General features: G+C 40.6%; 1 protein-coding gene across 2 annotated transcripts in view; it reads left to right on the forward strand.

Moving 5' to 3' along the window:
• Positions 1–26,765, forward strand: part of smarcc1a (SWI/SNF related, matrix associated, actin dependent regulator of chromatin, subfamily c, member 1a) — a 218,938-nt gene that overhangs the window by 34,595 nt on the left and 157,578 nt on the right. For both annotated transcript variants that reach the window (XM_043687999.1, XM_043688000.1), the window contains exons 4-9: positions 550–631; positions 2,347–2,439; positions 7,008–7,077; positions 8,021–8,090; positions 14,247–14,322; positions 16,201–16,332. In XM_043687999.1, coding sequence (XP_043543934.1) covers positions 550–631; positions 2,347–2,439; positions 7,008–7,077; positions 8,021–8,090; positions 14,247–14,322; positions 16,201–16,332 — 523 coding nt within the window. The remainder of the gene's footprint in view (positions 1–549; positions 632–2,346; positions 2,440–7,007; positions 7,078–8,020; positions 8,091–14,246; positions 14,323–16,200; positions 16,333–26,765) is intronic.

The following is a 26,765-nucleotide window of genomic DNA, read 5'->3' on the forward strand; positions in this document are numbered from 1 at the left end:
TACCATCTACTTGGTCCACCCTCCTCTCCGATGTATCACCTTCTCCCTTATCCCTATCGCATTTGCAGCTACCTTTCTCCCTCCGCCCCCCTCCTCACCCCACATCGCCTCCCATTTATCTCTCAGCCCCCCCACCGCCGCAAACAAGCCTCATTCCTGCTGAAGGGCTTATGCTCGTAACATTGATTCCTTACTCTCTGGATGCTGCCTGACCTGCTGTGCTTTTCCAGCACCACATTCTCAACCTCTACTTGTCCAAATTAATTCCACAGTGAAAAATTATGTACAATAAAAAGATGCAGCCGTTGCACTAATTTTAAATTGGCCAAGTGAATACTGTTCATGAATGATTTTCTCTTGGTTTCATCATTGGTTACTTCATGCGGTTTATTTATTTCTTGGGAACTAACTTGTTTTCATTCAGAGCAAAAGACAAATAAGTGCAAGAATTGGATAGGGCTTACCTGGTTGTGGTCGTTATGATCTCTGAAAGTAATTTCTGTGCATGGTTGCTATCTAATGAGTATTTTGGGGCTTTTTTTTTTAAAGGCGAAGATTCGACTTGCAAAATCCTTCCAGAATGGATCGTAATGTAGAAATGTTTATGACGATAGAAAAGACACTGGTGCAGGTGAGTATCTTATTTGATGCTAGTTAAAATCTGTATTCAGTTTTAAAATTGTCAGCCTTATGAATTAAGAGGATTTGCTGATTCTGCTCGAGAGTCAAAAAGTGTGGTGCTGGAAAAGCACAGCAGGTCAGGCAGCACCCAAGGCACAACAGAGTCTTTGATCAGGAATGTCTTTGTTTCAATTGTAGCTTTGGATTTAGACGGTTACATTCCTAAATTCTGCGTCAGGATGTGAACACTGACTCTGACTCTGTTCTTCCTGTGATATGAGCATGATGTTTCTTGAGCCGCTATTTTAAGTGTAATGGCAGACTTGGATGCATTGTCTGTCTTGTTCTCATTTGGGTTCGTGCCTAGGATTCATGTTACCCTCATGAGCAGGAATTTTGCAGCCTTGGTTAACATACTCTTCTCAAACATAACAACACGAAACTTTACATTTCATTAGACTTTGCTTTTGACAAAACTGAGTTGACTTGTGTGAGATGTACGAAACGTTTTTTTAAACTTCAGTAGGACTCCCATCCACAGACCTGTTGAGCTTCACATGGCAATCAGCATTTTGTCCTTTGGTTTTCTTTCCTCACTCTCTGTCTTTGCTGAGGATTTTCTTGCTGTTATCATTATGCATTGTTGTGGTTGTCCTGATAAATTGTTTTCTTTTTGAAGGCAAAACAGGTCTTGAGATCTTTATTGAGAATCTCTCGATCTTGAACTCTGGGATGCCATTTCCAAGTTTGCATCAGCCATCACTTGACATGCACTTGTGTTAATGCAGTTTCTTGAATAGCAAGAGTTGAAAAGTATTTTCTCTTTACTTCATTAGCAATTGAAGTTATGCAGTGAGTGAGTTTTTGTTAAACGCCGCATGTTGATTTCATGAGCTTGTTACTGACAGTTTGCCAGTTGACTTTTGCATTAAAACTTGTGCCCTCATTATATCATAGAATGAGGCCAAGAACCACTACAAATTTAGAGGTTGTAGTCAATAAGACAGAAACAAAGTGAGATAAAGCATCTATCTGCAAACAGAATACAGTTGTAGAAAAACAGAAAGAAAGCAGCATGTGATATCACTGGCCACTTAGAGTCTGAAAATTATGAAGAGAACTGCTGCACTTCTAAATCTTCAAGCTTTACAATTGTACCTCATCTGATATGGATATAAGGGAGTATGAATGGACAGTGCATTAGGTTTTAAAAGTTTCAACTTCCATGAAGTACTAATTTAGGTGGTATGCTTTTATTGTGTTCTCGTGTTTGAAACCCTTGGAGAAAACAAAAATATTGTTGTGGTTCTGTTCGCCGAGCTGGAAGTTTTTGTTGCAAACGTTTCGTCCCCTGGCTAGGCGACATCATAGGGCAAGCCAGACAGAGAACAGCCAGGGAATTCCTAGAGGCATGGCATTCATCCACAAACTCCATCAACAAACACATCGACCTGGACCCAATATACCAACCACTACAGCGGACAGCTGAAACTGACAACCGGAAGCGGCAGGGACAGACCACTATAAACACCGGAGGAAACATCAAATAAGCGCTTCGCAGGAGGCTCCCAAGCACTGATGACTTTGCAACAAAAACTTCCAGCTCGGCGAACAGAACCACAACAACGAGCACCCGAGCTACAAATCTTCGCACAAACTTTGAAAACAAAAATATCTAATGTTTGACAGGTCAAGTAATACCTCTTACAAAATGTTCTTTTTCAGAATAACTGTTTAACAAGACCTACAATCTACCTCCCATCTGAACTTGACCCAAAGCTGGCAAATAAATGTAAAGATATTGTTAAAAGGCATCAGGTATGCTATTTTTGATTTAACAATATGTTTGACTTACTGTGTTCATTCTGTGTCCATTTTGTGTTACTGAATATTTTGGCATTTCCTGAAGTCTCACCTAAAAGTTAACCTTACTGTACAATTGCAATATGTATTTTGATTGATTTGTTTCTTCTTTGAACTGTATCCGTAGTGCTTTTCTTTTTTATTCAGAAAAAGTGAAATGTTAAAATGTTTCATGACGTGTTTCTTCTGTTCCACCTTAATTGTTGTCTTAAATATACTGAGACGTTTGGTGTGGTTTATTCCTTGAGCTTCTCATTTTAAAAACAAAACTGAAATTTCACGGCCTATCAGTTCAATTTTTAAGTCCGAAGAACCTTGCACTCTAATTGTTTCCCTTCTGCATTGATTTGATTGCTAAATATAGTCAAGTTCTCAATTTTCCCCTCTCGTTCTGCTAATTACTTGGCATGACACCACTTTGAATGACTACTTTGTATGGAACGTAATAATGGGAAACCATTTGGCTGTATAGACACCCCTTGAGTTCTTCACCTCTGCTGTCTTTTTCTTTGCAATTATTGCTGTGTGGTGGCTTGAAATTCCACTTCCAGACCTGGGTGCACAAATGTAGGCTGATATTCCAGTGGAAACTGAGGAAATGTTTTGCTGTTTGAGATGCTAAATTTTGGATGAGGTGAATAACCGAGGCCTCTGCCTATCCCCTCGGTAGAATTTAAAACAAAACCCCATATCATAACTTTGAATGAGAAGGGCAGTTATCTCTGATATCTTGGTCACTATTTTCTTTTGAGATTTGAACTGACGGACAAATGATCTGATTATTTTCATGTTACTTTTTGTGGAGCTTGCTACTTAGCAATTTTAGTTTCAATTGAAAGTTTCAATTTTCCTGCATTTGAAGTGCAAACTTTATAACCAAGGTATTTGCTCTCTTAAGGTCCCTTGGCTGTAAATTGCTTCGATGTGTTCCACAATTGTGCAGAGAGCTGCACAAAAGCAATGGTTTCAATTCAATTTGGGAGAATTGTTGTGTCACATGTCTTCCAGTAACACATCGATTTGTACATTTGGTTTGGTAGTTAATGTTCAGCATCTTCTGCAGTTTCTAGTCTGCCTGCAGATGGTGCTGTGGTGGCAGTTCCCACGGTGAACAAAATTACTTGTCATGAAAGCGTCCAGATGATTGAACATTGTGATCATGGGATGGGGCTGATCCAGATATCTTGCAGGCACAAACAGTGACTGAGAACTGCAGAAACAGAAAATTCTTGGTTAATTGCATCATCCGGAAGAATTCTTCGATAAACAAAATTCTAAAGTAATAAAATGAAAAGCTGGCAGCAAATTATCCTCCTGCCGGTGGATTGACATGACCAATGTCTCCATGTACATGGAAGAATACAGAAGGTCCTGATAAAACCTTTTAAGCTCCAGTATTATTCTGGAAAAACGTATTGTGCCTTTCCATAGTCAAGTTTGTTCAGTAAGGCAAAAGCACAATCCTACAGAGAGTGAAGATCTGAATCAAAACTAAGTGCTAGAAAATCTCATCAGGCCCTGCAACACCAAGAACAAAACAGACTTAACATTTTGGTTCTTCGAGCTCCTCCTTTTGACTATTCCCTAAGGCCTGATGCCCACATCTGCTGTCAATATTCCAGATGAGTTCTGATCAAAAGCTCTTGTTCAGACAAGTCAAGGATTGTTTCCTCTCCATGTGTATTCCTGACTTTTTTGAGACAAAGATGCGTGTATGAATGAGCTGCCAGAGGAAGTGGTGGAGGCAGGTACAATTACAATGTGTCATGGGTATCTGGATGGGTATTTTCATAGGAAGCATTTAGAGGGATATGAGCTATGTGCTGATAAATGGGACGAGATCAATTTAGAGTATCTGGTCGGCATGGGCAAGTTGGATTGAAGGGTTTGTTTCCGTGCTGTATGTTTGAGTCTGTCAGTATGCAGTTTACATTGTTCCCATTTTGCATTGGTGCTCATGGAAACCAATATACTTGTCTCACCAAGTTCGCCTCTCATAACTTAACTTCTGAAACTGTGATTTTCTTATGTAGTGGATTTATTTAGTTTTATTATTGTATTTTTCTGTTTGGTAGCAGTCTGGAATGAGATTTTGATAATTTTCCATGTCAAGATGAAATACTGCAAATTATCCATTTTGCATCTGCTTCCACTTTATAATAGGATAATCTCCAGCAGATGAACACTGAATTTCAACTTTCTGACCTACAAGATTGCTGGTACAGTTTTAGAATTCTCTCAACTGAAAGTGTTTGGGTTTTTTTTTCAGGAAAAATGTCCAAATTTATGTTGAGCATCAGATCATTTATGATCTGATGTATTTTTATTCATATGCTCTTGTGAAACTCACTAAGTTTGCAAGTGAACTACATTGGCTTTTGGTTGTCTTGCAGGTGGCACTGCCAGTGGTTGTAATCAATTCAGCAGGAAAGACTGGGAAAATGAATAGTGGCCTTTGCTGTTAGTATGTCTGACAGTCTGCCTTGCAGTGGCGACTTTTTTCTTTTAAATGTTTCAGTCTTGTTGTAAGTTGCCAGAAGATTTGGCTGTTCGATTGAGACCCAGTTTCTTGCGTTTAGGTTTTTTTTTATGGTAATGCACAAATTGGAGAAATCAGATTTAATTTTCTTATTTTCACATGTACTGAGATACAGTGAAAAGTGTTGATTTGCACGCTCTGTATGTGCTTCAGGTAACATAAGCGTGCAGATTAGTGTTACAGCAGCATTGAATGTGCTGCGAGAGAGCGATCACCATTCATATTTGAGCAGTCCGTTCAAAAGTCTGATAAAAGTAGAGAAGGAGCTGTTCCTGAATCTGTTTGTATAATGTAATAAAAGTTTTTTTTATTTATATCTTTTGCCCAACAGAAGAGGGGAGGATGACTGGGTGGGAGGTGTCTTTGATTCTGTTGGTTTCTCTCCTTCAGCAGCAATGTAGTTAATAGCTGGAAAGCTGGTTTGCATGATGGATTGGGCTGTGTTTGTGACTCTCTGTAATTTCCTGTGGTCTTTGGCGGAGTTGTTGCCATACCAAGCTGTGATGTATCTGCATAAGTTGCTTTCTTGGTGCACCTAGAAAAAAATTGTTATTGTCTTTGTGGATATGCTGAATTTTGTTCCCCTCTTGAAGTGGAGGGGGAGTTGTGTTTTCTTTACTGTTGGGTGGACTAGGACAGATTGTTGGTCATCACTCCCAGGTATTTGAAGCTCTTGACAATCTCCATCCAGTTCAGCACCAGAAAGAGGCAGGCTCCACTCTAATTTCTGAAGACCGTGACCAGCTCCTTTCCTTTTTTGCTGTGTTGATTGAGAGATTGTTGTCTTTTCACTGCTCCTAAACACTCCAGTCTCTTTCCTGTATCCTGTTTTGCAATCCGACCTACATGATGGTGTCATCAGCAAACCTGTAAATGGAGTTAAAGTGGAATTTAGTCAGAGTCTTGAGTGTATGAGGAATATATTAGTGGGGCTGAGTGCAGTCTCGTGGGGCACTGGTGTTGACAATTATGGTGGAGGAGGTTTTGTCACCTTGTCTTAATGATTTGCCATTGATGGGCCAAGAATTTCAGGATCCAGTTAGAGGTAAGACTTGTACTATTCCTTGTCTGACCTAGTTGAGGCTGCAAAGCTGATTTAAAACAGCCATGTTCAACCTTGAGATTAATATTGGAAACTTATGTTTTTGCCCTCATTGATCAATTGAGAAATCCATTTCATCTTTTCGACTGAAGTGTCAATTGATGAAAATTAATGACACATGGAGCTGTAATTTACTTCTGGGCAGCTAAGTAAAGATGTATCAAACACTGTTCTTTGTCTTTTAAAGAACAGCAAGATAAGGGAGACAATTAGAGCCAAAGAGCTTCATTTGCATCCACTCAATTATGGAATTAAACCGTGTCATGAATGATATTTACATTTGATTTGGAGATGCCAGTCTTGGACTGGGGTGTACAAAGTTCAAAATCACACAACACCAGGTTATAGTTCACCAGGTTTATTTGGAAGTACGAACTTTCGGAGCGCTGCCCCTTCCATCAGGTGATTGTGGAGTAAGACACAGAATTTATCGCGAAAGTTACTTATTGGAATATAACCTCGTATTGTGTGATTTTTAACTATTTACATTTGAACCATTCTGAGTTTTGATTGGTCTTGCTTTTACTTGTTCGTGCCAATGTTACCTCATCTTATTGTTTAACTTGAAATAAGTCCCAGGATTGACCTTTGTCTTGTCCTTTCTACTTTTATATTTACACAACCCATTTATTTTACTATCTTTTTAAGTCTGAGGACTACCAAGCAATTCTAACCGTCCCCTGATTCAGGACAGTCCCACCAGCTTCATATGCATCCTCTCTGAGTCACAGCTGACTGCACTGCTCGCTATCCTTCAGCAGAACTAATGGAAGTCATTCCTTTGTATGATTGTGAAGACTTAAATGCCCAATACTTCAGATGCACTTCATGTCAAGCAAACCTTTTGTACTGCTAACTAGCATGTTTACATTTCTCACCCAGGGAACAATTACAGAAGACAAGTCAAAAGCCTCCCATATAATTTATCCTATTCCGAACTCTCTTGATGAAGGTGAGCAAAATGGTGATGGCACCTAAGTTCATTACAATGTCTATCAAACTTTACAGAACTGAGAATTTCTTCCGAAGTACAGGGGAATCTCGATTATCTGAATGTGATGGGCGGGCACTATTTCATTCGGATAATTGATTATTCGGTTAATTGATTTAATTGCCTATCCTCTGGGGCTGGGAGTTTTTAAAGTCTGCTCCTTGTTCAGGACACTGCAGAAGCATGCAACACCACCCCCAACCCCATGCAGCACTGCCCCCCAACTCCTCCCCTCCACCCCCAACCCCGTGCAAAACATCCCCGAACACCGCTCCCCCAAACCCGTACACAACCGCTCCCTCTCCGGGACAGCTGGACTGGACACAACCAGTAATATTGCAGTTGCCTTTGCGGGGTAAGTCTCCAAATAGTGTGTGCACGCATGCGCACACACACCCCACCCGCGCCCCACACAGCCACAGCCAGAGCCACATTCCCCCCACACAGCCACAACTTTTTGACTGATTCCACCTTTGCCCTGTACAGGGCAACGCTGAGAGATTATGTGGGAAAGGGGGGAATTTAGGGTACACCCCTGTGCAGAACTCCAGGGAAAGTGTGTGGAGAGAGAAGGTGGGAGGTCCCCTATTTGGAGACAATGTCTGTTTAATCACTCTGAACAAAAGGCGCGATCACTGTTGGAAACACGTCTTTGATGTAATGTTTCGATTGGGACCTTGATATCTCCTTGGGATAATCCGATTTTCGGATAATTGGCATTTGGATAATTGAGGTTCCTCTGTATACACCTGCTAAAAACAATTTACGTATTTGCATGTCCTGTCATTTGTTAGAGTTTTCAGTTGTTTTTTGGTGTGGAAGATATTTAAAAATACCGTTGAGATGCTCTTTTCCTCTGTGTATATTTCTCTTTGTGTAATAGTTGAATGATTATATGTTGCAGAGGAGTGGTTGAGACCTGTTATGAAGCGGGAAAAGCAAGTCCTGGTCCATTGGGGAATGTTTCCAGATAGGTATGTGTTAATGACATGAGAACTGCTTTAGAATTTATAGAATTCTGTATGATTCTATTTCAAAAGAATGTCACTCAGCTCATAACAAGTGTGTCGTTGCTCTGTCAGCATCGATTTATGGAATAGAAATTATGCTTGACCAAATTTACTAGCATTCTTTGAGCATGTCACTAGTAGGGTCAGAGAGATGTACAGCCTAGAAACACCTTCAATCCAACTTGTCCATGCTGACCATTGATCCTAAATCAATCTGGTCCCATTTGCCAGCATTTGTCCATATCTGTCTAAATTCTTCCTTTTCATATGCCCATCCAGATGCCTTTTTAAGTGCTGTGATTGCATCAGCCTCCACCACCACCTCTGGTTGCTCATTCCATGCACACATCGCCCTCTGCTTGAAAACATTGCCCTTTGTATCCCTTTCATTGAGTAGATTTAAGACTGAGATAGACAGGTCCTTGAGTATTAATAGTTATGGGGAGAAAGTGGGAGAATGGGATTGAGAAACTGTTCCGCCATGATTGAATGGCAGAACAGACTCTGGGCTGAATGGCCTAATTTTGGCTCCAAAGTCTTATGATCATAAATCTTTCTCCTCTCATCTTAAATGTATGCCATCCAGTTTTGGACTCCCCCTACTCTGAGAAAATAACCTTCACTATTCACCCCATACATACCCCTCATGATTTCATAAACCTCGAACAAGGTCACCCCTCAGCATCCGATGCGCCGGGAAAATAGTTCCAGCCTATTCAGCTGCTTCCTTGAGCTCAAACCCTCCAATCCTGGCAACAATCCTTGTAAATCTTTCCAGGACCCTTTGAAGTTTCACAACATCCTTCCATTGGCCAGGAAATCAGAATTGAACACTGTATTCCAAAGTGGCCTCACCAATGTCCTGTGCAACCACAACATGACCTCGCAACTCCTATACTGAACACACTGACCAGCAAGGCAATCATACCAAATGCTGCTTTGGCTATCGTATCTACATGCAACTCCACCGTCAAGGAACTATGACAGTGCACCCCAAGGTCTCCTTGTTTCACAATACTCTCAAGACCTTACCATGAGGTGTGCAAGTCCTGCCCTGATTTGCTTTTCTAAAATTCAACATGTCACATTTATCTAAATGAAACTCCATCTGTCATCCCTTGGCCCATTGGCTAATTTGATCGAGGTCCCATTATACTCTTCGATAACCTTTGCTGTCCATTGCAACACCAAATTTGGTGTCATCTGCAAATCGACTAACCTTTCTTCCGACATTCACATCCAAATCATTTATTTAACTGATAAAAGCAGTGGACCCAGTACCGATCCTTGTGGCACGTTGCTGGTCACAGGCCTCCAGTCCAAGAACCAACCTCCAACACCACATTATGCCTGCTACCTTGAAACCAATTTAGTATCCGAATGGCTAGTTCTCCCTGTATTCGATGTGATCTAACTTTGTAAATCAGTCTACTGTGCGGAACCTGGTCGAATGCCTCGCTGAAGTAGCGTTGTGAAAGGGTAGCTCGTTGGTATGGTTTACTTGGCCTTTCAGAAGATTGCTTAAATCAGGTCTGACATAAGAGATGAATTATGGGTGCTGGTATTGACATGAATAGAGAAATGGTTGGCACATAAGAAATAGAGAAGGAACAAAGAGGTCTTTTTCCGAGTGACTAATGGGATAGTATGGGGATCAGTGCTTGGACCACAGCCGAACACCATGTGTATTAATGCTTTAGATGAGGGAACTAACTATGATATCTTCAAGTTTGCAGATGATTGAGAACTGGGTGGAAGGATGAACTGTGACCAAGATACAAAGATGCACCATGGTGATTTGGACAAGTTAAATCAATGGATAGATGCATGACAAGCGAAGTACAATGTCGTTAAGTGTGATGGTATCAATTTTGGCAGTACAAACAATGGCAATTTTTTTTTTAATGGTGGTAGATTGGGGGGGAAAAAGTGGATGTGGATTTCCTTGGACACCAGTTGCTGAAAGTAAGCATGCAGATGGGGCAAGCAGTAAAGAAGACAAATGGCATGTCAGTCTTCATGATGAGAAAATTCAAGTATGGGCGCAGTTGGGCCTCGGTGAGACTATATGAGTGCTGTTTTGGTTTCAGTTTCTGACAAGGATGTTCTGGACATGGAAGGAGTTCAATGGACTGATTCTTCAGATGCAGAACTGACATGAGCGACTGGATTAGTTATGACAATTTTCATTGGAGTTCAGAAGAATGATGGGGGGCATCCTCGAAATCAAGAAAATTCCTGCAGTATAGGAGGCAGGATAAACACAGGAACCATGTTCCTGATGAATGGGAGCCCAGAACTAGGGAACACAGACAAAGGATATTGGATCGCTCATTTCAGACGAAGATGAGGAGAAACTTTGTCATGCAGCTTGTAGAATTCTCTTGCCACAGAAAGCAGTTGAGGCCAAGACATTTGATTGTTTGTGAAGTTCGATGTGGTTGTTGGGTCTAAAGGAATCAAAAGTATAAGGAGAGAAAGCGGGTACAGGGTACTGAGTTGGATGATCGTTATTGTATAGAATGGTGGAGCAGGCTCAGAGGGCTGAATGGCCTCTTTCTGTAATTTTTTATATCCTTTCCCCATGTTCTCCTTGAGCATTGTAGACTACTTCTAATTAATTCATCCAGTGTGTCCCTTCTGTCTTGTGTCCCTTGGTTTTTGACCAGAATTTTGTAAATTTCTGTGAATTCATTAGTCATTCTTCAGAACTCTTTGGAATGAGGGTCCAGTCTGCTCAATCTCCAATCCAATCCGTGGTCATGAATCACTGCAAGCTAACATAGAGTGCAGTAAATAATTTTGACTGTACCCAAGAGACTGCTTTATGAGGCTTAACTGTTATTTGGAAAAGAAGGATGAATTAAGAGTCAGTGCCTTTTTAAGGCAAGATAATAAATGAAGATTTTTTTTTTTGAGGAAGTAACCCTGAGGTTTGATGAGAGCTGCACAGTGGCTATTGTCTCAGTGAATGTTTAGCATGGCTTTTGTCAACTACACATTGCGAGCCATTATGAAACGTTCAGGCCCATGTTACATAAGTGAATGTAACAAGTTTGATCCAAAATCAACCCAGTAACAAGAAACAAATGGGAATGGTCAACCAATATTTTTGGGGTCTGGAAAGTAGTTTCCATTTGTGTTCCACAAGGTTCACCTTTGGGTCACTTGGTGTTTTTGGTTTCTATTAATGATTTAGACTTAAATTTAGATCTGTTTCTTCCTTTACCTTTTTTCAAAGAAAATAATGGGTTTGCAAAAAAGCAAATTGTCTTCTACAGACATTAAGATAGTACACAGGAAAGACAGGCTACCAAGGACATCACAAGGTAAATCCACAGGTCATGACCATGGAAGTTTTAGAAATATTGTGGAGGTAGTTGGCATCACTATTTGCTGGGAAGACCAATGTAGTGGTCTTGTATTACTGGAAAGATGAGAAAAGTTTTAAAAATTGTACTGCTATCCTAAGGTACATTTCTTTTGTCAGAGGAATCATCATGGCTTTTCAACTCTATCCCCCTTCTATAGCTCCACGTGTTATACTGTAACAGGAATATATTTTAAGTATGACAATAGTTTCCTGGACTGTTTGATTCATGTGACAGTGCTCCTTTAAATCCTTTTGAAATGTAATTGCTTGACAGTTCCAAGGAACTGTTGTCCAGTGATAGTAATTGCATTTAGCAGAATTGTCCTGACAGTGGAATGGGGAGTGCAAGAGATGTGCAGTAGTTAAGTTCAATTGAACCCAAGCCAGCATTGGCAACAGTTATTTGTAAAAGCTGACTCTGACTGAGGTTTCACTCCTGCACAATTGTCCCCTTTATGGGGTTGGCTCTGTATGTTGCTACTGTCCCCTTATTTCCATCTCGTTAAGTAACAGGCAGGTATTTCAGATTTTACTTTTGCGGTTACTCTTCTTGCTTTAAACATTGAAGGTTTATAAATCTAGAAACTAGCCACATGCATCATATTTTTGCTGTTGAAGATAATTGCTGGGATCTGTAACTTTAGATGTTAATGTAGTTTTGGAAAGCTGTTATACTCCCAAATTGGAGTATTTACTGGTAAGCGCGCATACTAAAATTTTTAAATCGGTTCTTTGGCATTGCTGGTGTATTATGAATAATTGAATGCCATATATCAAGCTCCTAATCATGTCCTTCTACTGCAGAAAGCATTTCTTCAAATATTACTGGCTCAGTGGTGAGCACTGCTGCCTCACAGCACCAGGGGACCAGGATTTGATTCCAGCCTCTGGTTACTGTGTGGAGTTTGCACATTTTCCCCGTGTATGTGTGGGTTTCCTCCCGGTGTTGCAGTTTCCTCCCACAATCCAAACATGTGCCAGTTAGGTGAATTGGCCACGCTAAATTGCCCACGGTGTTCAGGGTTGGGTAGGTTAGGTGCATTAGTCAGGGGGAAATGTAGGATAATAGGGTGGTGGAATGGGTCTGGCCAGGTTACTCTTCGGAGAGTTGGTGTGGACTTGTTGGGCCAAATGATCTTTTTCCACACTGTTGGTATTCTATGATATCACCCTTGCTTCTTGAATGGGCAGCATGGTGGCTCAGTGGTTCGCACCCCTGCCTCACAGCAATAGGGACCCAGGTTCAATTCCCGTCTCAAGTGACTGTCTGTGTGGAGTTTGCACATTCTCCCAGTGTCCGAGTGGGTTTCCTCCCTATGGGCTAAATTGCCCATAGTGTTCGAGGATGTGTAGGTTAGGTGCATTAGTCTGGGATAAATGTAGAATAGTAGGGGAATGGGTCGGTATGGACTTTTTGGGCCGAAGTGTCTGTTTCCACACTGTAGGGCTTCAATTTTCTTACCATGGATTCTGGATTCACTGAACGTTTGTTGGTGATATTAGCACTGTTGAAATAGTGAAGGTTAACTGGTGACTTCAACGGTTTTTTAGGGCAATGATTCCCCTTTGCTGAGCAAGTCAGTAAGTGGAAGCCAAATCATTTGGAAAAACACTGATGGAGAGGAGTTTTTTTTTTGTTAAAGCATTAGGTGCTTGTTGTGAGCCCGGAAAATAATGGCCAGTCTTCACAATGTTCAATCTTCTGTCACTGTTTAATAGGTGCTTTGAATAAGGAAGTTATTTTAGTTGTGTATTTAGGTGGTGCCTGTTGAGAAATGTTAAGAAGATCAAACCTTTAGTTAAATTCTTAGAACCCATACTAGTCAGAGTGTGCGATACCGGTACAAGATGGCAGAAATAAACTATTTTCTTTTGAATGATAGAGTGAGTAAACACAGGTTTGAGCGCATAGTCAAGATAAAAAATGGATTTCACAGTCTGGGAAACTGATTCAGGATCACCTTCTAAGCTGCTCTAAATTAACTGTTTGCTAGAGTTTTTTGGAGCTAAAATTATGTGCATGATGGCCAACATTGTCTTGGTTTTATTTCTGTTTGTTCATTTTAGTGAATGACCAAACAGTTACTTTAAGTTGGTCAAGTTCAGTTTGCCTTGTATGGAAATCTCCAGATTACCATGCTGCTTAAAACAAAATATTGGTGTTAATTGTTGTTCATGTGAGGATGTTTGGGGCAGAGGTGATTTTTAAAAAAGAAACATTCTTTGTATCTGATCTGCTATCTGAACTGTTAGATGTGTGCCATTCATAATCACTAATTTCTGGCGCTCTCTCACACACGCTCAGTCTCTTTCTCTACCTCCTCTCCCACCCCTCTTCTTTTTTTTTCTCTTTGTCTCCTGTCTCCCACTCACATACATAGGGTTAGTGATGATGAGGAAATGGATGATAATGACCTGATGTCAAATAAAATGCATAAACTGAGTAAATTAAAGGTTATGGAAAACATCTGGAATCCAAATATTAATCGCGAATTGAATGAAGTGGATACCATCACTGAAAATAGTGAAGATGGGATGGAGGAATTTGCCGATACCAACTATGCAAATTGGAGATTAATAGAGATACAGAGATGGATGGCCCTTCCTTGTCAAGGGGCAGGTGTCCACTATTGCAAAAATGATAGTATATCCAACAATTGGTTGAAATTTATGTCTCAATTCATAAAAGTATTCTTAGTCTTTGAATTTTTTTCAAAAGACTGGATTAATATTGTTTGATTTGCTAGCTATGATACCTGGACGCCGGCCAATGAAATTGAAGCGGAAATTGAAGAACCACCAATCCCAGAAAGGCCATGGAAAGTAAGTCAAGTATATTTTTGCAAGATAAATGATCTGATTAATGAAGAATTACTAATATATTAACAAAAGCGGCAAAAACCCAGAAGCAGTTAAGTATGGAACTGTACAAGGAAATGACTTCTGCTAGCACCAGTCACTAATGCACCATTTCAAATGAACGAACACCCCCCCCCCCCCCCCCCCCCCGCCCCGCATACATTCATAAGGAAAGTAGTTAGTTGGATGCCATGTTGTGAGTATATAATTAAAATCCTATATGATGCCACTTTTTTTCCCCCAGGTAACACTTCTCACAGTTGTTCAGAGGCTCTGATATGGTTCACCTAAAATTAATTGCTTTTAATTAGGGAAGTGCAACGGATTCTGCAAACTGCAGTCTAGAATCTTTTGTGTTCTGCCACGATTAAAAGGACTGCGAAGTTTGCAGTAGTTCTGGAGGACTGTTTGGTTTTGGGGCATGGAGCTCTGAGCATGCCTTGGAATCATCATCTGCTTTCTGGAACTAGACAATGTGGTGTTTCACATTTCCTGTAATTGGCAACATTTTGTACAATATAGTACGTTTCCCTTCATTACATGTTCATCCTGGGGCCCATAATATTTATCTGGAAACCAGAAATGCAAATCAACTGAATTTGGAGTAGAATTATCTAATTGTAATACATAGAACCATAGTACCCGACAGTGCAAAAACGCACCTTTTGATGTAAGTAGTCTGCACCAACCCTCTGAAGAGCATGCTCCCCAGATTCTGCCTTTGACTGTATTCCGTAACCCCACATTTACCGTGGTTCACCCACCTAGCCTTAACATCCTTGAATACTATGAACAATTTCACAATGGCCAACGTGCATATGTATGGACTGAGAGGAAACTGGAGCACCCAGAGAAAACCCACACAGACACAGAGAACATGCAAACTTCACACGTGCATTGACCTGAAGCTGGAATCAAACCTGTGGTGCCCCTTTGGAAATGGAACAAATTGCCACGATTGATTGTATTGAATCCTGAATGGCTGTGCATGATAGCTAATTGCTAAGTCGCATCGGGGGTCTTGTGACAGGCATTATTGTTGTTAGTGCTTTGGATAGCCTAAATATTGAGGTGGAAAATGTGGTTGTGGAGCTGGGTGGCACCAGTAGATTTGGTACACATGGTTGCAGGGTTCAGGATAGGTTCTGGTCAATCAAAAACTGATGTGGAAACATCACTCTTGAAGACCATGAGACTGTCAAGTGGATTGTAGCCAGATTAAACGAAGGAGAAAATCTTTTCATGTTTACCAGATCCCCATACAAAACAGGAGTACTGACCAGAATTGCTGGGACATGAGTCAGTTCTGCATACAAGAGAAGCAGATGAACATCTGTGGTGAATTTCATGAAGATCGGTTGCAACTTTTAGGCATGAGGCATATAGGAAGAGTAGTCATCCTATGAACATTTTAAATCAGATTCATGTACTCAGTAGATTACTCAGTTACACTGCTAAGTGGTTCTGTTAGAATACAGGAGCAGCTGTGTTCTTTTGCTGGATCACACAAAATCTTTGTTTTCTTGACCCCAACTGAAAATGTAATCCACCCCTTAACTCAGATCAGCAGCTTATCAAACACAAGTAAAATACTGCAGATGCCGGAGACCTGAAATAGAATCACTCCAAGACTCCAAGTCTGGCAGCATCTGTGGAGAAAGAGTGAATGTTTTGAATCCTGTGTGTATTTCCTTTGGGGAAGAAGTGTTACCACAACGTTCACTCCACTTATCTCTTCTCAGATTATGCTAGATCTGCTGAGTTTCTTCAGGACTTTGTGTTTGTTTATTTTGGCATTTTGTCCACCATTTCATATTGTAACCTTTTTGTTGACCTGTCCAGGTGCATGCTAAGTGGATCCTGGACACTGATGTATTCAATGAGTGGATGAATGAAGAGGACTATGAAGTTGATGACAACAGAAAGCCTGTAAGCTACCGACAGCGCATTCCTATCAGGACAGTAGCTGAAGAGGTAAAGTATGCTCGTTGACTCTCTTGCGTTTCTGTAACTCTTAAACTGTGCATATACACAGTGAGAGACTTGATCGATCAAGCATAAATTTTTACTATATCTCAGGGTGACCTTTTATTACTGAATCCATAAATTTGTGCAAGAGCTGAGACTTGTGGACTCGTGATTTTTCATTATTTTTGACTTCGATGAATTGATCTGGTGTATTTGGTGTGTAGTGATGACAGATCATTTGAGAGGTATTGAGTTCAACCTTTATCTTGGTAATTTGAGAGTATGAACTTATTTTGTTAATAATACTCGTACTAAGTTCAAATTAAATATTATAAAATATGCACACATGGACACACACCTTGAACGGTTCGCAAATGCCCTTGGAGGAAGGAAGCTTGTCTTGACTAGTTTTTTTTTGATTCACTTGTGGGATGTAGGCATTGCAGCCAGCATTTATTGTCCATTCCATGTTCCCCTTGAGAAGATTGTGGTGAGCTGCTTTCCTGAACTGCAGCAGTTGGACCCACAATGCTGTTTGCGAAGTAATTCTGGGATATTTGACCAAGCAATATGAGCAAGTCAGGATGGTGAGTGGCTTCAGGGAGAACTTGGTGGTGGTGTTCTTTTGTACGTGCTGCCCTTGTTCTTATAGATCGAAGTGGTCATCAATTTAGAAAGTGCTGTCGAAGAATCTTTGGCAAATTACTGCAGTGCAACTTGCAGATCAGAGCAACTGTGTGTACTGAATATTGGTGCTGGAGGCTTGTGAATGTGATGCCAATTCAAGTGGGATACTTTATCTTGGATGCTACCAAGCTTCTTGGGTGTTGGGGCTGCACTCATCCAGGTAACTGGGGAATATTCCATCACACTGCTGATTTGTGCCTTTAAGAAGGTGGGAAATTAGGAAGTGAGTTAGCTGCTACAGTATTCTGAACATCTGGCCTGCTCTTTTATTTATGTGGTGAGTCCAGTTGAGTTTCTGGTCAGTGATAACCCCCATGATGTGGATAGTGGGGGGATTCACTGATGTTAATGCTATTGAATTTCAAGTGGTCATGTTTAGGTTGTTTCTTAGTAGAGATGGTCATTGCCTGGAATGTGTGTGGTCTGAATATGACTAATCACTGATCAGCCCAAGTTTGGACATTGTCCAGATCTTGTTGCATTTGAACGTGAACTGCTTCAGTACCTGAGGAGTTGTGAACGGTGCTGAACATTGTGCAGTCATTGGTGAACATTTCCACTTCTGACTTTTATGATGGAGGGAAAGTCATTAATGAAGTCAGTGGAGGTGTGTGGGCTGTGGGCACCATCCTGAGGAACTCCTGCAAAGAATTCCTGGAACTGAGATGACCATGAACAATCACCACCAACTTCCAAATGGCACTAAGTATTTTCCCCAGTTGCCAGTTACTTCAGTATTGCTCAGGGTCCTCCAATGCCACATTCAGTCAAATGAAGCCTTCATATGAAGGGCTGTCACATTCACCTCTGGAATTGTGTTTTGTCCATGTTTGAACCAAGGCTGTAATAAAGTCAGGAGCTGAATGAGCTAGTGGAATGCTCACTGGGTGTCCCTGAACAGATTATTGCTGAGCAGGTACTGCTTGACAGCACTGTTCATGGCGTCTTCCATTTTTGTACAAATTGTAAACCCTGTTGCTAAGTCAAACCTGACAACACAGAAAAGATTCACCTCGTGCTGTAATCCCTAAAAACTAGATAGGCTGAAAACTATCCCAAAGGTCACCATTTAAAGTTAAAAATTAACAACTTTATTTCTTAAAGTGTAACAGAATAATTAACTAAGGACTATCTACAATTCCTTTCTCTAACCCATCTTTTATTTTGCCTTCTATAATACTGGTCCGATAAAACCCACAACGAAGATTTAGCAAAGAAATTCAAATTTCAAAACCAGCCAGCTGTCGAATCTTGTCTTTGTATCTTCCTCTGTCTGTCTTTACTACTTAGGGTTTATGTTTCACAGGTCATTGATAGACAAAGCTACCTTTTTAAGAGAGCTATTCTGCGGACAGTCAGTATATATTGGTGGCTTGGCAGTTCTCTCTCTCAACTGTTCAGTTTATCCTGGTTTTATACCCCAAAACGTCAAATTGTTTTAATGGTTTTAATATTGTCAAAATAGCAAATTCAAACTTGTTTGGAGTTTTGAATAATTTAAACTGGCTGAATTTGAATTTGCTTTTGTCTCCGAGTAACCCAGGTACTGCTCGCTGCTGTATCACGTGTTATATTGTAAATTCTCTAGCACTCTGCTTAGATTAGATTACTTACAGATTAGATTACTTAGTGTGGAAACAGGCCCTTCGGCCCAACCAGTCCACACCGACCTGCTGAAGTGCAACCCACCCATTCCCCTACATTTACCCCTTTACCTAACACTACAGGCAATTGCCAATTCACCTGACCTGCATATCTTTGGACTGTGGGAGGAAACGGAGCACCCGGAGGAAACCCACACAGATACGGGGAGAATGTGCAAACTCCACACAGTCAGTCGCCTGAGGTGGGAATTGAACCTGGGTCTCTGGCGCTGTGAGGCAGCAGTGCTAACCACTGTGCCACCATGCACCGTGCTTGCAAAGTCTTTCAATCCTCTTTAAGGTAGAGTACCCCTTCCACCTCCATAACGTAATGATATGAAAGTTTGCTCGGACAGTAATTGTCCAGGTTGGATTTGTCCCGCTTTGTGTACAGGATGAAACTTCAAACTTTTTCAGTTTGTTGTGTTGGCTAGATGTCACTGTTGTAGCTGTACTGGAACAGCTTGGTTGTGGGTACAGCAGGTTCTGGAGCACAAGTTTTCTGTTCTATTGTTATCAGAGCCTCTAGCCTCTGCAGTATTCAGATCCTCCATTCATTTGATATCACATGGGGTGAATCAGATTAGCTGAAGGCTGTCATCTCTACTAGTTTGATTCGTTTGCTTTCCAGCCTTGTGATTTCTGCCTCTGCTTTTGCACTTGAGGCAAATGGCATGAGGCGGGCCTGGCAGAATTGTGAAATTGACTTGTGCTCACCATTTGATAGAACTTTGAAAAGCTTACAGGCATTTAATTAGGACTTCGCTCAGCCAGCCATTTTCTGATCAAAATGTTGAGCCAATCAATTCTGCCCCATCAAACTTAGGCCCAAGCCTTTTATGTCAATCAGTGGAAACTGAACCAGCTGCTTCTCATAAGAAACTGGAAACTAAGTTGTACCCTTAGTCTGTGGGAGTTCTCCCAGTATAAATTCCAAGTTTAGCCAAGATCTTATGCAAACTTAAAGGTTGGAGTCCAGATTGTGTTTTTGTGAGGAGTGATTCCACAATCAATGAGGCAGCTGCACCAGTATTGACCTCTATCAGAACTGGTTGACCATTTAAGCAGATATATTATTTTGTTTGTTTCTGATTTGGACATTGCTAAGCAATTTATCTGTTCGATACCAGCGGTAGGTGGACTTTTTAAAGTGTGCATGTTCCTCGATTTTGACCGGAGTTCTCTTATTCAGTCCAGGCCTGATGGGACTCTTGTGCTGTTCCGAATCCAAGTACCAGCAGAAACTATAATGGCCTGTCAACCTGGATTCTGAAGAAATTTTTAACCAAGGCTTGCTTTTGTTTTCAGGGTTTTGTTGTGTGCTGACTTGGAGTCCCTCTGCTCAGGATATGTCCTGACTAAGGCTGTGCAATTGCCTTCACTCAGATGGTGTTCCCAAGCTCAGTTGGACTGGCGATGACCATCTTTGTGGTCTTGTAACTGCTTGTCCATTGGGAAGGAAATGTCTGTCTTCACAACCTAATTTTGTTTTAGAAGGGTCAATTTTGAATTTGGACTCTTTAAGTCTGAGGGATTCATTGCCTTTTGCCCACAGTCCGACACATTTCTCCTTTTCAGTAATGATCCAACTCTCTATTTTTGAATACCATGATGGTATATGTCTCCACCATACACTCGGATAGTATATAGAAGAGCCTAATGTCTTGCTGCCTTATTTTAAAATGAAGATCATGTTCAGAAGACTGTTAGAATCCCGACAGTGTGGAAGCAGGCCATTTGAACCATCAAGTCCACAGTGATCCTTTGAAGAGCATCCCACCCAAACTCGTCCCATTCCCATGACTAACCAAAGTAACTTAGACATTCCTGGATACTCTGGGCAATTTATCATTGCCAGTCCACCGAACCTGCTCATCGTTCGACTGCAGGGGGGAAACTTTCACAGACCCAAGGGAATGTGCAAACTCCACAAAGCCAGCTGCCTGAGGATGGGGTCGAACCTGGGTCCCTGGCGCTGTGAGGCAGCAGTACTAATCACTGAACCGCTTTCCTGCCCTTATGTTGCCATTTTGCCAATTACCTTTTTAAATATGTGTTATTTAGTTAAGTGTGAATAGTTTCGTTTTATCTACTCCCTCCAATTCTCTCATGTTTTTGAATACTTCTCTCAAATCCTGTCAACTTTCTCTTTTTGAAGGAGGACTGCTTAGGTTTTTTTAAAATTCTTTCATGAATAACATGTTTGAAAGTCTGCAATCCTCTGATACTCCAGTATGAAAGATGGACAGTTATGGGCAGTGCTTCTGCAGTTTTTACACACACTTGACTCAGTACAGCAATAAGGTCATATGATGTCTTAATAGAAGTAGGCCATTCAGCCCATCAAGTCTTTTCTGCCTTTCAATGAGATAATGGCTGGTCTGATAATCCTTAATTCCACCTTTCCGTCTTGTCCCCAGAATCCTTGATCCCCTCAGAGATTTAAAAAGCAAGTCTGTCTCAGTCTTGAATATACTTAATGACCAAGCCTCAACAACCCTCTGGGCGAAAGAATTCTACAGATTTAATGCCCTCCTGAGAGAAGAAATTCCTACTCCTTTCCATTTATTCTGAGGTTGTGATATCTGGCCCTAGACACTCAGAGGAAAATAATTTATCTGCATTCTCCCTTCCAAGTTCCCTAAGAATTTTCTGTTTCAATAATATTGCCCCTCATTCATGTATATTCCAACAAGTACTTAACCTCTTATGAGGTAGTCACTGTATACTTGGTATCAGCTGAGTGAACCTTTTCTGGACTGCCTGCAATGCCAGTGTATCATTCGTGAGATTAGAGGTGCAGAACTGTCCAGTGTTCCAGCTGTGTTCAGATGCATGCCTTGTATAGTTTTATTGAAACCTCCAACTTTAACACCCTATTCCCTTTTGAAATAGATGCCAATATTCCATTTGCCTTCAGAAATAGCTGTTGAATTTGGATGTTAGCTTTTGTGATTTATGGACAAGAACTCCTGAATCTCATTTTTTGCAGTCGTCTTTCACTGACAGCTCCTCTATTCTTGCTGCCAAAGTGCATAACTTCACATTTTTCTCCATTATATTACATCTGCTAAGTTTTTGTCCATTCAGTTAATCTATCTACATCCTGCTGCAGACTCTATGCGTTATTCTCATGATTGACTTCCCACCAATTTTTGTCTTGCGCCAACTTGGCCTCACTTTCCTCATCCAGGTCATCAATGTGTGAGGTAATTGTGCCTGCAGCACTCATGACTGTGGCACACCATTAGTTCAGGTTGCCAATCTGAAAATACCTCCTTATCCCAACTTTGTCTTCTATTAGTTAACCAATCTCCTCTGTGCATGCTAATAAGCTACCTTCAACACTGAGGTCTGAGCTTCTGAAGGAATATCGTCTGGTACCATATTAAATGTCTTTTGAAAATCCAAATAAATTACATGTTTCTCCTGTATCTATCCAACTTGTTACATTAATAGAATTCCAGTAATTTGTCAGTTATTTCCCATTTGTGAACCATGCTGACTCTACTTGATGATATTTATTTGTAATTGCTCTGCTATTACATCCTTTCAAACAGACTAATATGTTCCTGACAAGTGGCAGAACTTGGCTGTAGCTACCTGTTCTTTTTTTGCTGACTTCACTATTCCACAATCTCTGGAATCCTGTAAGGCTACTGGCAGTGCATCCACTATCATTATAGTTACGACCTTAGGTATCCATGGTTACGAGGGGACTTCAATCAGTCTTTAACCCCATTAATTTCCTCTCACAGTTTGTTCTTTAGATATTGAAGTTATTTTCTCTCCTCCTCTTGCTCCTTGAAGTAGTCATTTTTGAATGTTCTTTGTCTTCTACGGTGCAGACTGATGCCAAGTATTTGTTTAATTACTCTGTTGTTTCCTGATTTTCCCCATTATTATTTCCCAGTCTCGTTCTCTAAGGGAGTTGCATTCGTTTTGTTTGTGTTGATGTTACTTAAAAGATTACTGTCAAAGTTTATTCTCTTCCTGTATATTTTTATTTAGTCATCCTTTAGTTTTAAAACTGATCCTCTGGCCTACAACAAATCTTTTATGTTGCCATGTGTTTTATTTTTCAATACTCTCCTTAACTTTCTTGGGAAACCATCATTGATTTCTCTTCCAAGAATCCTCCTACTTCACCGGTAGACATCTTTCCTTGAGCCATGAGCTGTTTTGTTAAAACTCTGCTCTTGTTCCTCTTTTCTGCTAAACTCTTTCCTCAGTCTTCCCATGCAGCTGTGTCGTTGTTCATTTGTCATTCCCCTTATTTCAGTTAACTCATTTTGGTTTTGACCCACGTTTTCCCCTCCCCCAAGTTCTCATCATTGTTTCCAAGGGCATCCTTTATAGTCACTCCTTCATTAAACCTGCCTTATTCCACATTGCTAGATTTCTGGTCGATTTCAAATGTATTGTTCTAGAAAATGGTCATCAAGACTCTGACATTTTCCTCTGCCAATCCAGCTGTTCCAGTGTACATGAAGATTAAGTCACCCATGGTTAATATACTGCCACCGTATTAATTTTTCATCCATCAGGTGCCTGAACAGCTTCTTATTTGACACGGAGCTAGGTAGCAGCAACTTCCTTGCTGAAATCAGAGCTAAAGAACTATTTAATACCTTAGCTGTACCATAGCTATGCGTAAATCATCTTTTTTAGTTCTGAATTGGCTTCACTGCTGATTTTACCACCTTTATTTATATGCCTGTAATGGATTTTTAAATTCCTTTTTAAGTTTGTTGCCAGTTGCTTTGGTAATTTGGATTTTTAAAATTGAGGGAGATGTGCTTTAGTTTGAGTTATATGAAGGTAAGTACATTTTTTTGAGAGGTCAGAAGGTCATTTGGATAAGTGACTGAAAATGTAATTTCTGTTGAAACACATGATTGCATTAAGTGCTGAGCTCGATATCTGTGAAGCTGTTTGCAGTGTTTTGCAATGCTGAGCTTCTGATGGACAGGCAAAAAACAAACTTGGTTCTGCTCAACTGCACTCCAATCACAGTGGCCCCAATCTGTTTTTCCCAGGCAGAGGAATTGTTTATTTCCAGTTAAAAAGAACAGTTTTGCCATTGCGCAGGTTTTCAAGTTTGTGAAGTCTCCAAGCTGTGAGGGAATGTGTGAAAGTTTTCAAGCTATGATAACAGACAATAGGATTATGTCAGCAGAACTGCAAAGAGGTCTCTTGGCCATCAAACTTGTTAAGCGTCCATTAAGCAAGAAATTGAAGAGTTAAATAGGAGTGACATGTCACTAGGATGAATTGACTGACTGAAAAAAATAAAAAAACATTTTTAGGGGAAAAGATGCTGCTGTTTTAGATCTTTATGAACTTTTTAATTTTAAATTAGAGACCCCTTTATTGTCATGCGCATCTGAATTGAGTGTGGTGAAATGTTGTAATGTTGCATCTTTGGTGTAATCTTAGGTCAGGTTACCAAGGTACAAATACTTTTGTGTTTAATTGAAAGAGTAAAAAAAAGTCCAGCGTAGGAATACAGAGTTTTAAAAAGTACTCCACTTAATCAAAGTCTGTAATAAGAATAAAAAGTGTCTTAAAAAGAACTCCCAATTCAAGTGCTTTTCATTGAGTTCATGCCTGCCAGGCTTGAGAACATGAGGCCTCGCTGTCTCCACGCGCTCGCCTCTCAGACTGGCCCCCTAGACTTGTCTGTCGGGCCAATACTTTTAGGTTTTATTGTTCAAAAACATTGAACATGCTCGTATGAGGCTAACAGTCACCAATAGATGCTGTAAATAGCTGGACAAGCTTATGATCTGCCAAGCCCTGTTATTACTTTGAGAATAGACTTATCCAGTATTCCTAACAAATGGTATCAAAGCGTTTAGCTTTTATTTTATTTTCTGACACGGGAAGCCAAGAGCAGTTTGAGTTGCAGCTAAGGTGGCTCTTTAAACTTGGTAACCTCTGTCTGGAGGCTGCAACTGGTACCCAAGGCTGTGAGAAATCTGTGTGTTTACTCTGTGACCATTTGTCAGGCAGAACAAAGATTGCTGTTGCAGCCTTTCGACAAGCCAGCATTGGACTGGACAAAGTTCAAAAATCGGGCAACACCCCAGGTTCTCGTCCAACAGGTTTAATTGGAAGCATTAACTTTTGGAGTGCTGCTCCTTTACCAGGTGGTTGTGGAGCGTACAATTGTAAGACACACAATTTATCGCAAATTTATAGCAATTGTAAGACCCGATCATTCTTTTAGAGAGCTTCTGGAAGACTTATTGATGCTGTGTTTCCTGAGAGACAATGGAACATGAATGGTGATCTGCATTTTTATTTTTTAAACTTTGGAACAAACATTCTTGATCAAAACATTATTTTCTCAGTGAATCTCTGCCAAGAGTACTCTGTTTTATGTTCCCTTTTTATAGTGCAGGTGTTTTGGATTATTTTCACCAATTATCGTTCGTGTTTTAAGTTCAAAGTGGAGAGCATGCAAATAACGATATCATAAATTGGGTAAAATTATTAGATTATGTTCTGACCTGTGGAATAGTGAAGCTCGAGATGGATGTTGAATTCCTTCCAATAGTTATTGCAGCCTTTGTTCAAAGTCTCCAGTTCAGTTCTTTTTGTCTAAGTGCGGGTCATCACCTTTGACATATGGACAGCACTCAGGTGTATGCGGCATCAGGAAACTCCAGCAAATCTGAAGCTGTTGGTGATTGATTAAGGGCAGTACTGTCTGCTGGTTCAAGTCATAATTAGTATGATTTAAGATTGACTCCCAACAGCAGGAATTATCATTTCAACCACATGAGTTCTTCAAGTGAGTATCCTAAGTCTTTTGAGTATCCTAACAATCTCAGCTGCTACATTATTGACTTTCCCTCCATCATGATGTGGAGGTGCAGTGTTACACTGGGGTGGACAAAGTCAAAAGTCACACAACACAAGTTATGCTCCAATAGGTTTACTTGCAATCACAACCTTTGGCGCGCTGTTCCTTTGTCAGGTAAATGTGTGGCTATTCACTAATAATTTCCTGATTTGATACTGCTTAAATTTTGAAGCGGTCCAAGTCCAAGTTATTCAGAATATAGCTAACATTCAATCTTGGGCAAATAAATGACATAATATTTGCACCACACAAGTGTCATCAAACGACAGCCTGCACGTCAAGACATGATAGTGGAATTTCTCTATTATATTACTGTTGCTGAATCCTCCACTGTCGACTTCCTGAGAGTTAGCATCAACCTGAAACTAAAATGAACCTGCCATGTGAATACAGTTGCTGCAAGAGATCATCACAAGTGGGCATCCTGCAGCGAGTAACTCACCTCCTCACTCCCCAGTGCCTGCCCATCATCTACAAGGCATATTCCTGCTTGTTTGGATGATTGCAGCTCCAACCATTTTTAATGTTCTTGATACTTTCTGGGAAAATAAACACTGGTTTTTAAGTCTTTTATGTCCTTCCACCAAGTGCACAATGACAGCAGTGTGTATCATCTCCAGGGTTCACTGCAGCAACTCATGAAAGGCTCTGTCAGCAGCACCCTCCAAACTTGTGACTCTACAACTAGAAAGGTAAGGGCAGCAGATATATGGGAATGCCCAAACCTTGAGTTACATCGCTATTCTTATCGCGGTTGCTGGTTCAGAATCCTTTAAGTCCCTTTCTGACAGCATTGTGGGTGTTCCTACATCCCAAGGACTGCAGCAGGTAATGAAGACCATTGTAATTGGAAATAGGATGTAACTGGGTAGTTTGGCAACAATATGCTCATCTCTGAATGAATAAAAATAAATCATTGATATCAAATTTGGCACCGCTGTGGTTGAGTTCTACATTAATTCATATGGCAAATTATCATGAAGCTTGATATAGGTGATCTATCTGCAGTTTTTGCATTCCTTGCACCATCAATCCATTGGCAATTTGGGTTGGACTTTTCTGTCCTTGTAACTACTTTGTCGTGTGTAGCGTATCTGAAGAGACATGACAAAATTGTTGATCCACCCTGGTATTGTGTTTCTCAATAAACTGTGCTGGTGCTTTGCATCTCGAGCTCAGCAGACCTCTGCAGGTCAGGTCCAAATTGTGGACTATTGGCAGCTGTCCCTTGTTCTATT

The sequence above is a fragment of the Chiloscyllium plagiosum genome, chromosome 4 (assembly GCF_004010195.1).
Source record: "Chiloscyllium plagiosum isolate BGI_BamShark_2017 chromosome 4, ASM401019v2, whole genome shotgun sequence".
Taxonomy (NCBI): Eukaryota; Metazoa; Chordata; class Chondrichthyes; order Orectolobiformes; family Hemiscylliidae; genus Chiloscyllium; species Chiloscyllium plagiosum.